The following is a 12,311-nucleotide window of genomic DNA, read 5'->3' on the forward strand; positions in this document are numbered from 1 at the left end:
TTTGTTTTCATCTGTGTTTCTATTTAGAAGGTGTCAAAAGTGACTTCAAGAAGAATATATTCATGTGTGATGAAGTATAAACGTAAAACGCACCAGAAACATGGTAGTAAACGGATCCTCTTCTATTTACTCACATATAATTACCTGACAGGTAAGCCTGCATTGTAGGTAACTATGATGATCCACATTGCTAACCAAGTCTTGGCTTTCTCGGTCCACATAATTATCATAACGTCTAAAATGAGCACTTTTAAAAGCGCCCCTGCACTTTTCCACTTACTTCATGATCGAGTAGCAATAAAAATATGGCAGTTTTGTGATCATGGCATTAACTGGTGGATCTGTGTTATAGGCAAGGTCTCAAAATGTGTTCAAAATGGGTATCAGAGTCTGAAACATGGAGATGCCTACCATACTTTGACCAAAGGGTTATCTAGGCAAATGAAATGTGGATACTATTCATTGATTGGCTATATGAAATTCTGTCTGGGTACATGCACATTCAAGATTCTAATCCTGGTATTAGCAGTTTAAGGTTCACAGTTAGAATCTCTACTGAGACCTCTACAACTTGTCTGAACATCTCATGAACTGACTTACCTCACTGATCTGCACAGAGTTGATCTTTGCCAGGACGACTTCAGGGGTATCAACAATGCTGGTGTGTTTGAGGGCCTCAGGCCTTGTGCGATACAACCTTTCATTCAGGAGATTCTGAGCATTCTTTACTCTCATCACTTCCACAGAACCCTCCGGCAACCATCCAATACCCTTCAGCCATTCCAGGTCTGATTTGTACACGTTCTACAAGAAGGAGAGGACCACAGAGCGCAGAAGAGTTAAATTCACCTACGAGAGCATGATGCCAGCAAACCACACACTGCCTCTACTCAGATCATCTGGGCGGTCAACCCCATGAAACTCAAGGATCAACGTTAAACGGTAATATTTGGGCAGTACATTCCTGGCACATGTCTCTGGGAGAAGTTCACAGTATCCTATGGGAATTGGAGATGGGCTGACAAGTGGCACTTTTGGGATGACAGAAAGCAATGACACACAATTTTGTTTTCATGCAAGTTTGAGCTTCTGTGCTCACTACTTGAAATATGCCTTTTGTACACCATGGAAAATAATATCTGCAGGAATTTGGGAGAAAAATGTCCTTAGATACATGTGTAATGAGAAAAATACATACCTATATCTATAGACAACTTTCCTCTTTCTCCCTCTAAATATATTATAAAAATATACATACATTTTCCTCTATGTGTCAGATAAACTTGAGATCCAGTATTTCCTTATGCTAATACCTATTTCTGACATTAAGATATCTTATCATGCAAATGTTAATGCATCAGGACAACTGGGATTGAAATTTTCTACCTAATTACATAGAATAAGAGAGTGATTTTCTTCTTGATAAATAAGGCCTTGCCACATAAGAAGGAATCCCCTATAAAATGGAAAGTGTTCAGAAAAACTCCACAGAAATCTACAGAATATGTTAGATTCTATTAAGATTACTGTTTAAATTACATCCCGAGGGAATACACTGCAGGGAAACACACAGACACACATCTCCCCCGGAGTCTGGAGGCAGGATACGCACATCGCTCTGCAGTTCGTAGGCTTTCTTTGCCTGGATCACATCATTCTGATCTGGCAGACACGTCCACTGGTGCAGGTAATTGCGATAATCAATGTCGCTGACCAGATCCTGGCTTTGTTTAGAATGCGTGATGGAAAGCATGTCCGCAGGGCTCTGGAACTTAGACTTCCACTTGGCCCAGTGCAGCCGGTACTCTCTTTCATTCTGGATCTTGCCAGCTATGAGCGCCCAGCGGATCTTGTTGTCATCCCTGGCTGTGAGGGTACCCACGTAGTGTCCCTTCTGCTTCTCGTGGTCAAGCTTGTACTTATACTGGAGATGGAAAAGCAAAGTAGATGGATCACACAGCAAACTCCTGATGCACCTAGGGCGTTTGCCTTAAAAAACTGGGGTGTTAAACAAGGCCACACTTACGTCACTGGCAATCTCCCTGGAGGCCTTGGCAGCCTGGATGGGGATGGCATCCAGCCGCACATCGCAGCTCATCTTCATCTCATCCCAACCTTTGCGGTAAATTTTCTGAACAGGAGGAAAACAAAGTTATCATTCCAGATTCAAATTTACCAGTAACTCCAAGGGTTCAAGTTGAATTAATACCAGAAGGGTGCAGTTTGAAGTCCCAGAACCAGTTAAAGAAAAAAGAATAGTTGAAAGAATCATTCTGTACCGTTGTCCTGGAATATAAAATAATGTCTGGAATCCAAAGATCTGCACTTGATAAGAGTTCTTTTTTTTTCTTTAATTTGAATCATAACTTCCATGTAGACGTTCACGGTTTACGTAAAAAGGTTTACCTACTTCTTGTATTGTTGTGCTAGTAGCATTGGTATACATTTAAGTTCAGATGTTAATGGCCTATTATTGCATTTCTTTAATTCAATAATTGTATTTAATGTTTTAACTCAATTCAATTTTATAGTCTTCAGAATTATAAACTTTTTACATTTGTGGGTTTTTTTTCTCCCTATATGGTTTCTTAGATCTTCTAATACGATTGATAATGCATACTGTTTGGGAATCTTAGGTCTTCTTACTGACACACCATTGGATGTAATGGCCATTTTCTAAGTATAACACTTTTTCCTTTGTAAAGAGAAGTTAATTAAAGTAGAGACTGTTTTACGGATAACTTTCTAAATATACGTTCAAATTTTAGTGGATACATTCTATATTAACAACATCAGAAAGACTCAGACATAACAGCAATTTAAACATATAACTCAAAAATCATACCTATCACTATGGGAGCTTGAACAGCGCAGAAAGGAGAAGTGAGTTTCAATTATTGATAGTTTCATGGCCTTTGCATTTGAAAAATGGGTGCTCAGGTAAATTTTGTCCTTGTAAGTGTGGACAAGTTTTACATGAATTTCATTCAAGTTTTTGTATGAATTTTAAGTGGGCCTGTTTTAACATTTGATTTGTTTTTTGTACAAAAGAAAAAAGTGTTCTCCACATTTAAATGCATTATACTGGAGAATATTTAATGCAAACTTGTAATTATATTATTTTAAATTTTTGTCTTTTATTTATTACATATATTGTTATACTTTTTTATATAATACATTTTTGTTTGTTGATGTGGTCAAATATATTTTTCATTTGAACTTAAAAAAATCAGGCTTGAGATCTAACTCTTCACTTACTAACTGTAAGAATGTGGGCAAATTCCTAATCTTTTTAAGTTTCAACTTTCCCATATGATAAAATAAAATGACACTATCTTACTCATGGGATTATTATGAAGATTAAACGAGTCAATTTAACATGAATTTGCTTGGTTACCCATAAAATCATATACAGATACCCTGGAAAAGTTTTACTTTCTACATGATGGAAATAATTTAAAATAGTGGACTTTATCAAGATTATATACCGGCAACACCATGTGTAAAGAAATTGTACGTTTAGGTTACCATTCAAATGGGATGTTTGATTTCTTCCAAAATAGAAGCCATTCTCATTAATACCTATATATCTAAATTTAATAACTTCACTTTTGGCATACTTTCAAATACTAATCTTGCTTACATCATGATATCAATGGTAGGGTTCTGGTATTTCCAGCTGAGAAATTTATCATGTAAAAGAGAGCACATGAGACTTTTCAGGACTCTCTTGCCAAAGATGCCTATGGATCGGAAGGAAGAGGCTAAGGATGCTGCAATGAAGAGCTGGCTGGTCTCCATCCAGTCACGGGGCAATAAGAGCGCATTGCACCATATACGGATTCTGGTCCAAAAAAATGTATCAGTGCCCTAAAATACTGTTTTCTTCTCAACTCTTGGAAAAAATGAGCTCCCAAGTGGCTCATTACAATAGAGTTGATGGTGTGGTTTGGCACACAAATGAGGAATCTTTGCTTGGCAGGTTCTTTCTCGTCTAAAGATTTATTATTTTTGAAAGATGCAGAGTTCCAAGTCATGGTGAACTGCACTAAGGTAGCATCCTTCCCCGAAGGTCATACTTATTCTACATACAGACAAAATCTCTGTGATCCATGAAGGTGGTACCTTTCTTGAATTTCTTAAACTGTGTAGCTAGCCACATAACTAAATTCTCTTATTTTATCTAATAGACTTTAAGTTGCTTCTCTTCCTTTTCCCAGGAATATAACGATTTATTCTGCATATAATGATAAATACTGGAAAGAAAAAGGCAAAATTATCTGTTATTCATACTCTTACATAATTATTTTGGCTTGAATAAGAAGCTTCTGTTAAATAATGGTAATGTTAGTGGGCATCGCTGTTTTGTTCCTGACTTGAATGAGAAGCTTACTTACCGAGGATGAGCCTAGCCTTTGATTTAAGATTTACTTTTAGTCCTGTCAAGAAAATATTAATTTATCCTTATTTTGCTAATATTTTATTTTTAAAATAAGGATGAATATTGAATTTGGTCACATATCTTTTCAAATCTAATAAAATGAGCATATGACTTTTCTCTTTTGTTCTATTACATTATTAAGTTTCTAAATAGGGAACCCTCTTGACATTCCTGGATGAACCCTAGTTGTTTGCATCATACATTCACGTACTACCATAATGCTGCATTTAAGATTCCCCCATTATTATTGGCCTACAGTTTTCATTTGTGGAACTATCTTCAACACGTTTTGGTAACTGTGACAGCTTTCCTTCTTTCACTGGGCTCTGTGGTAGCTTATTTCTTCAAGTTTGGAGAGAACTCCCCTATAAAATCATCTGGGTGACCCTGACATTGGAAAGGGAGAAGGAGAGTCTTTAATAACCCTCTTAATTTCTTGCAATATGTTTTTATTCGTTTTCTGGAGTCAATTTTAGTAATTTATAATTCCTTAAAAATGCCCTATATATCTGGGTTAATTAATTCATACAAAATTTTGCAACGAATTCCCCTAATTATTTTGTGTTTGTCCGAATCTGTCAGTTCCCCTTCTTGTTTGTGTGTCTCCTCATTCCTCGTTCATCTTTCTTGTCCTTACTCCCTTCTCTCTTTTGTCATGTTGATGTTCCCTCACCAGTGACTCAGAGCCTAGGATCTGCCCCCCTCCTCACTCCTGGTCAAGGGCTCTTCCTTACCCACTCAATCTTCTCTCCCAAGGCTATGAAGCATTCCCTAGTGATATCTTCGTACCAAATGGGTGATTCTCCAAGCAAAAAGGAAGTCTGTTGCGGTACTTACATTGCTCACATGAAGAGCATTGGCTCTAGCGAGATTGATTTCTGGAGTATCTGGCATTATGTGGATTGAAGTTTTATCCTTGTCCCAAAGTTCTCTGTACTTTGGCTATGGAAAGAACCAATAATAACACAATTACAAATTGCCTGTGGCAATGCACAGCTCTCAACTTTCCTGGTCCAGAATCTTTTCATATTAAGGTAAAAATTTCCAGAATTTTTCATGTAAGTTACTCAAATTTGATATGAAATCTGTATTAATACCTTTTATTACTACTTTGAGTTTTTGTTTAAAGTTAACAAACAATAACAGAACAACCCTGCCAATATTACTTACTAAAACCTTTGCTATCATCAATATTATTATCTTACAAAGAAATTACCAGCTTATTTATCATTTCTTTATAACACTAACTTAATTTTACATAGAAGAAAAATGTGACTCACAATACTAATATTTTCAGCATTTGACTTAGCAAGGACAACATCAGGTGTATCAACGATGCTCGTGTACTTGAGTTTCACCACAGGTGTCCGATAGACGCTGTCTAGTAGGATCTTCTGGGCATTTTTGACTCTCAATACTTCAGGAGACCCTTCGGGCATCCAGCCGATGCCACGCAACCATTCCAAGTCAGCCTTGTAGATGGCCTGGGAAGGAAAACAAAGTTAGGTAGAGGTAGGGTTTTTTTAAATTGTGGTAAAGTAAGGAAGCAGTTTTTCATGTTACACTTTATCCTCCACAAACAATAATAAAACTGAGCATAGGCCTGACGCACACAGTTCCTCATATGTACAGCCATGTCTTGTTCTGCTCTGTTTTCTGTGGCAGGGTGGAGGGGGTCTATGTTGGGGTCTTGATGCACATTCTAGAAAGCAGAGTGATGCAGAAGGAGTGCTCTGCTTAGGGGATGCGTGGAAGAGTTCTGAATATTTGGTAATCCTCACACTAGCTAATGTGGACTTTTAAAGCAATAATAATAGGCTCTCCAGGAAGCTATCCACACAGCAACCAGAACGATCTTTATAAAATTCACCACTCAGATCTGAAGTCACAACATCCCCCCATCCTATGGCTTCCCAGTGATCTTACGGTAAAGATCAAAATCTTAACATAGATTAGAAGGTGATGATGGTCCAGCATCAGCCCCTACATACTCTTCCAGCTTCCTCCTACACCTGCCTTCCTTTAACCTGTGCATCCTGCCCACGCTGGTCTTTCAGTTTGTGGTTTGCACACAACCTGCTTTGCATATGTTGGTCATTCTGCAGGAATGCCCCCTGTGTCCTCCTCCAGAACCAACTCCTACTCTCCCTTATATCCCTAAATCAGATTTCTCCGTATAAGCTTTCCCCACCTCACTTTCTCAGTCATCCCATTTTTTTTTTTTTTTTTTTTTTACTGATATTCTCTAGTATTACTAGAGATATACTGATCTGTTTCTTTGTTATCAATGTGAAATTCCTAAAGTCAGGAACTGTGTTGTGTTTCTTCTTTATTCACCATTGTACCTTCAGTGCTTAGCACAATCCCTGGCACATGGTGTGTTCCATATTTTTAAAGGGATAATTAAGATAATTTTTAAAGGGATAATCAATCCCTAGCTCCACAATTTTGATCTCAATCGGGTTTTCTTTTTCTAAGACAGCACTTCACTCCGAATCGGGATTAGCATTTTCTTGTCTATCTAGACCTGTTTTCTCAGATATAGGCAAGTGGTTAACTAGATAAAATTATTCTATGTGAAACACCATTATTAATTTCATTTAAAAAGCTGTAGTGTCCTTCAGAAGTGGTACTTTAATAACTGTTTAACAGGCTACAAATATCAAACTAAAAAGGGAGTAAGAGGAGTCAAAATGTAGGAAATTTCTACATTAATGATGAATGTTGTTGGTTTTAGTGTGTAAAGTATGATGGAGACCCAAAATTCAGAAGAAGGAATTCTTAAAGAGGATTACATACAGGTTTTGAAGTCCCCTTCCTCATTCTTTGAGAGCTTGATTGATATGCATTCCTCAATAAACTAATGTGGTTCAGGTCAATGAAGAGACTGCATTTTTCTAGAAACTGGCCTAAATCCACCAGTTGGCAGCTCATTTCAAATGTTGGATATACTTTCTATAACAAACTCATTCATTATTAGAAAGCATCTCTTGAAGCTTAAGGGAACCAAGTTCAGATAATTAAAAGAAAGTATTAATTGTATACAAGAAACAAATATCCTGATGGAACTCATCATTTCCAAAAGACTGAATGGGCAGAAAACACGAGCAAATCTAAAAATACTTTAGGTAAATGAATGAAACATCAAGTTGTGAAGAATCTCAAGTTTAAGGGAAACAAGTGAGTTTGGAGTATGCTGCTAGCCTCTGAAATTCATTTCAAGCAAGACAGCCCCTGTCATTCTTCAACTGAAGAACCAAGAAATGCTTATGTTTAATAAACCACAAACAGTGCACCCATTAACAAATCTAAGAAAAATTCTGGTAGCACCACTAATAATGAAAATGCAAACTTTCTGAATAAGCCTAGAAGTAAGGTACGCGATGAGTACACTTGGTAACCAACACTAAAGGGAAGTGCTCTTGCAGAGAGAGTTGCATTTTCCCGAGCACCAGAGGGAGTGAGGGGCAAAGCTGTGGAAGACTTTCTTTCTGAGCAAGAGCTCACCCCTCGGGCACGTCCGTTGATACTTCCTGCATGAGCAACAACTTACATCACTCTGCAGGTCATAGGCTTTCCTGGCTTGGATCACATCATTCTGGTCAGGAAAGCAAGACCAGTGGTGTAGGTAATGCCGATAGTCCACGTCGCTTGCTAATGCCTGGCCCTCTTTGGCAGCATTGATGGACACCATGTCGACTGGGATGGTGATCTTGGCCTTGTGGTCATTGTACGCCTTTTTGTACAGCCTGTCATTCTGCATCTTCATCACATTGGCCGCAAAGACCAGTTTAGGGTCTTCCTTGGCAGTGCGACATCCAATATAATGACCTTTCTGTTTCTCGTAGGTGGTTTTGTATAGATACTGGTGGATGTGAACAGAAGAAAGAAGAGTTGTTCTCCAAACTCACTTTTCTAGACAGTCTACTCAAATAGCCTCAGTTTCCTTACCTAAAAGTTACCCTTTTGGGGGCACTGTTTTTCTTTAAATTCACATTATAACTTTATACTTCTTGATACACTGGCTTGTCTTCTGAGTCTATATGCATGAAGACATTGTGAAGACCTCAAAGATGAGAACTGTGCTTCTAAATTATCCCCCAATACAGGCATATCCACTATTTCCCAAACTTCAGTCACTGTTTGCTGTTCTCACGTGTTTTGCCACAAAGTACCACCTGTACTTTATACTTTACTTTGTCAATGTGATTCTTTGTTTAAGTAAATATATTTTAAAGTGTGTAAGCTTATTTAAAATTTTTATTTTAAAATTTATAGGTTCTATTTAAGTGGGGAAAAAATCAATATTTCTCTAGCACATATTAAAATGAATATAACTATTTTTAAAAATGTTTCTTCATGGACTGCATAAAATTATCACAGGAAGCAGCTATGCAGGCAGCACTTTAAGAAACAATAGAATTCTTTGCACCCACTAAATCTCTGTAAGTGCTTATAAATTAACTTATATTGAGAAGAGACTGAAAAGAAAATCAAAATCTGTGCTTAATCATATAAACAGCAGAACCAAGCAGAGAAGTAGGAAGGTCCTCAAATTGCTGTGAAAGTTGTTCTTGAATTTTGGATTGTAAAGCAAGACACGAATAAACAGGTGACCTTCATTCTACTTAATTAAAATTCTGGGGAATTAAGTTAGAGATTAGTACAGTATCAACTCTCTGTGTGTCTATGAGTTAATGTTTGTTAAGGAGGAGCAAGGAGGCACTCTCACATCACTGGCAATGTCCCTGGAAGCCTTGGCATGCTTGAACCCAATGGCATCTGCTTTCAGGTCATAACCAGTCATCTTGACGTCTTCCCAAGCTTTCTGATACTGCTTCTGCAAATGGAGATTGCAATGCCACAGTCAATCTGAAGAGGGAGCTACTGAGTCAGCATTACTGGTAAGTTCAAGAATACATGGCAACAGTTATACTGAAAATCAATCTCTCCTTAAGATTTGTAAAATGGCTTGGTTTTGTATCGAACATAGTTCCAGTAGATTTTTAATGACATTTAGTCAAGTTCTCTTTCAATATCTTTTTTTTTTAAAGAAAGGAATTTAAAAGACAGTAAAGCACATGAAAATGAGAAAAATTACATATATTGTTTGGCTTTTAAAAGGAAAAATCAATGATGGGCCACTAAAAAGAGAACTAAATATTAATATACATGCATTTTCACCATTACTACACATGGTTTTCACCAGTGCATTTTTCCGTCCAATAAAGACGAGGACACACGTTTCTACAGTATAAACACACACTCAGGTGTGCTTGTGCACACACACATGGCACTTATCACTGAAGACCAGAAATGAAAGGAAAGTTAGGGAAATGCCTTTTGCTAACTGCTCTCTGCAGCTCGCAGACGGGAGGCAGAGAACGCCTTGTGGAGCGAGGGGCGGGGCGGCGTCTTACGTTGCTGATCTGCACTGCGTTGATTTTGGACTGCAGCATCAGCGGGGGTGTCAGCTGGCACGTTCACGTTAGCCTTCTCCTTTTCCCAGGCGTCACGATACAATGGCTGGTAAAAATGAAAAACAGAGGGTGATTAATGAGTAAAGAAGTAAATTAATGAGTAAATACCATATGAAGAAACTTATAGGTACAATGAAAGGTTCTCTTTGGATGTGCTCAGATGTATATGTGATCGCATTTGTTTTCATCTGTGTTTCTATTTAGAAGGTGTCAAAAGTGACTTCAAGAAGAATATATTCATGTGTGATGAAGTATAAACGTAAAACGCACCAGAAACATGGTAGTAAACGGATCCTCTTCTATTTACTCACATATAATTACCTGACAGGTAAGCCTGCATTGTAGGTAACTATGATGATCCACATTGCTAACCAAGTCTTGGCTTTCTCGGTCCACATAATTATCATAACGTCTAAAATGAGCACTTTTAAAAGCGCCCCTGCACTTTTCCACTTATTTCATGATCGAGTAGCAATAAAAATATGGCAGTTTTGTGATCATGGCATTAACTGGTGGATCTGTGTTATAGGCAAGGTCTCAAAATGTGTTCAAAATGGGTATCAGAGTCTGAAACATGGAGATGCCTACCGTACTTTGACCAAAGGGTTATCTAGGCAAATGAAATGTGGATACTATTCATTGATTGGCTATATGAAATTCTGTCTGGGTACATGCACATTCAAGATTCTAATCCTGGTATTAGCAGTTTAAGGTTCACAGTTAGAATCTCTACTGAGACCTCTACAACTTGTCTGAACATCTCATGAACTGACTTACCTCACTGATCTGCACAGAGTTGATCTTTGCCAGGACGACTTCAGGGGTATCAACAATGCTGGTGTGTTTGAGGGCCTCAGGCCTTGTGCGATACAACCTTTCATTCAGGAGATTCTGAGCATTCTTTACTCTCATCACTTCCACGGAACCCTCCGGCAACCATCCAATACCCTTCAGCCATTCCAGGTCTGATTTGTACACGTTCTACAAGAAGGAGAGGACCACAGAGCGCAGAAGAGTTAAATTCACCTACGAGAGCATGATGCCAGCAAACCACACACTGCCTCTACTCAGATCATCTGGGCGGTCAACCCCATGAAACTCAAGGATCAACGTTAAACGGTAATATTTGGGCAGTACATTCCTGGCACATGTCTCTGGGAGAAGTTCACAGTATCCTATGGGAATTGGAGATGGGCTGACAAGTGGCACTTTTGGGATGACAGAAAGCAATGACACACAATTTTGTTTTCATGCAAGTTTGAGCTTCTGTGCTCACTACTTGAAATATGCCTTTTGTACACCATGGAAAATAATATCTGCAGGAATTTGGGAGAAAAATGTCCTTAGATGCATGTGTAATGAGAAAAATACATACCTATATCTATAGACAACTTTCCTCTTTCTCCCTCTAAATGTATTATAAAAATATACATACAGTTTCCTCTATGTGTCAGATAAACTTGAGATCCAGTATTTCCTTATGCTAATACCTATTTCTGACATTAAGATATCTTATCATGCAAATGTTAATGGATCAGGACAACAACTGGGATTGAAATTTTCTACCTAATTACATAGAATAAGAGAGTGATTTTCTTCTTGATAAATAAGGCCTTGCCACATAAGAAGGAATCCCCTATAAAATGGAAAGTGTTCAGAAAAACTCCACAGAAATCTACAGAATATGTTAGATTCTATTAAGATTACTGTTTAAATTACATCCCGAGGGAATACACTGCAGGGAAACACACAGACACACATCTCCCCCGGAGTCTGGAGGCAGGATACGCACATCGCTCTGCAGTTCGTAGGCTTTCTTTGCCTGGATCACATCATTCTGATCTGGCAGACACGTCCACTGGTGCAGGTAATTGCGATAATCAATGTCGCTGACCAGATCCTGGCTTTGTTTAGAATGCGTGATGGAAAGCATGTCCGCAGGGCTCTGGAACTTAGACTTCCACTTGGCCCAGTGCAGCCGGTACTCTCTTTCATTCTGGATCTTGCCAGCTATGAGCGCCCAGCGGATCTTGTTGTCATCCCTGGCTGTGAGGGTACCCACGTAGTGTCCCTTCTGCTTCTCGTGGTCAAGCTTGTACTTATACTGGAGATGGAAAAACAAAGTAGATGGATCACACAGCAAACTCCTGATGCACCTAGGGCGTTTGCTTAAAAAACTGGGGTGTTAAACAAGGCCACACTTACGTCACTGGCAATCTCCCTGGAGGCCTTGGCAGCCTGGATGGGGATGGCATCCAGCCGCACATCGCAGCTCATCTTCATCTCATCCCAACCTTTGCGGTAAATTTTCTGAACAGGAGGAAAAACAAAGTTATCGTTCCAGATTCAAATTTACCAGTAACTCCAAGGGTTCAAGTTGAATTAATACC

At 38.5% G+C, this 12,311-nt stretch overlaps 1 protein-coding gene and 1 pseudogene across 1 annotated transcript in view; one reads left to right on the forward strand and one right to left on the reverse strand.

Annotated features, from left to right (window-relative positions):
* Positions 1-12,311, forward strand: part of LOC116663621 — a 544,445-nt pseudogene that overhangs the window by 184,932 nt on the left and 347,202 nt on the right.
* The window catches only part of NEB (nebulin), a 226,036-nt gene that overhangs the window by 93,396 nt on the left and 120,329 nt on the right, over positions 1-12,311 (reverse strand). Inside the window, 12 exon segments of the mRNA XM_032479425.1 lie at positions 601-804; positions 1,613-1,924; positions 2,027-2,131; positions 5,279-5,383; positions 5,722-5,925; positions 7,995-8,306; positions 9,174-9,281; positions 9,862-9,900; positions 9,902-9,967; positions 10,699-10,902; positions 11,714-12,025; positions 12,127-12,231. Of these exon segments, the coding sequence (XP_032335316.1) occupies positions 601-804; positions 1,613-1,924; positions 2,027-2,131; positions 5,279-5,383; positions 5,722-5,925; positions 7,995-8,306; positions 9,174-9,281; positions 9,862-9,900; positions 9,902-9,967; positions 10,699-10,902; positions 11,714-12,025; positions 12,127-12,231 (2,076 nt within the window).

Source organism: Camelus ferus, chromosome 5 (genome assembly GCF_009834535.1).
Source record: "Camelus ferus isolate YT-003-E chromosome 5, BCGSAC_Cfer_1.0, whole genome shotgun sequence".
Lineage (NCBI taxonomy): Eukaryota > Metazoa > Chordata > Mammalia > Artiodactyla > Camelidae > Camelus > Camelus ferus.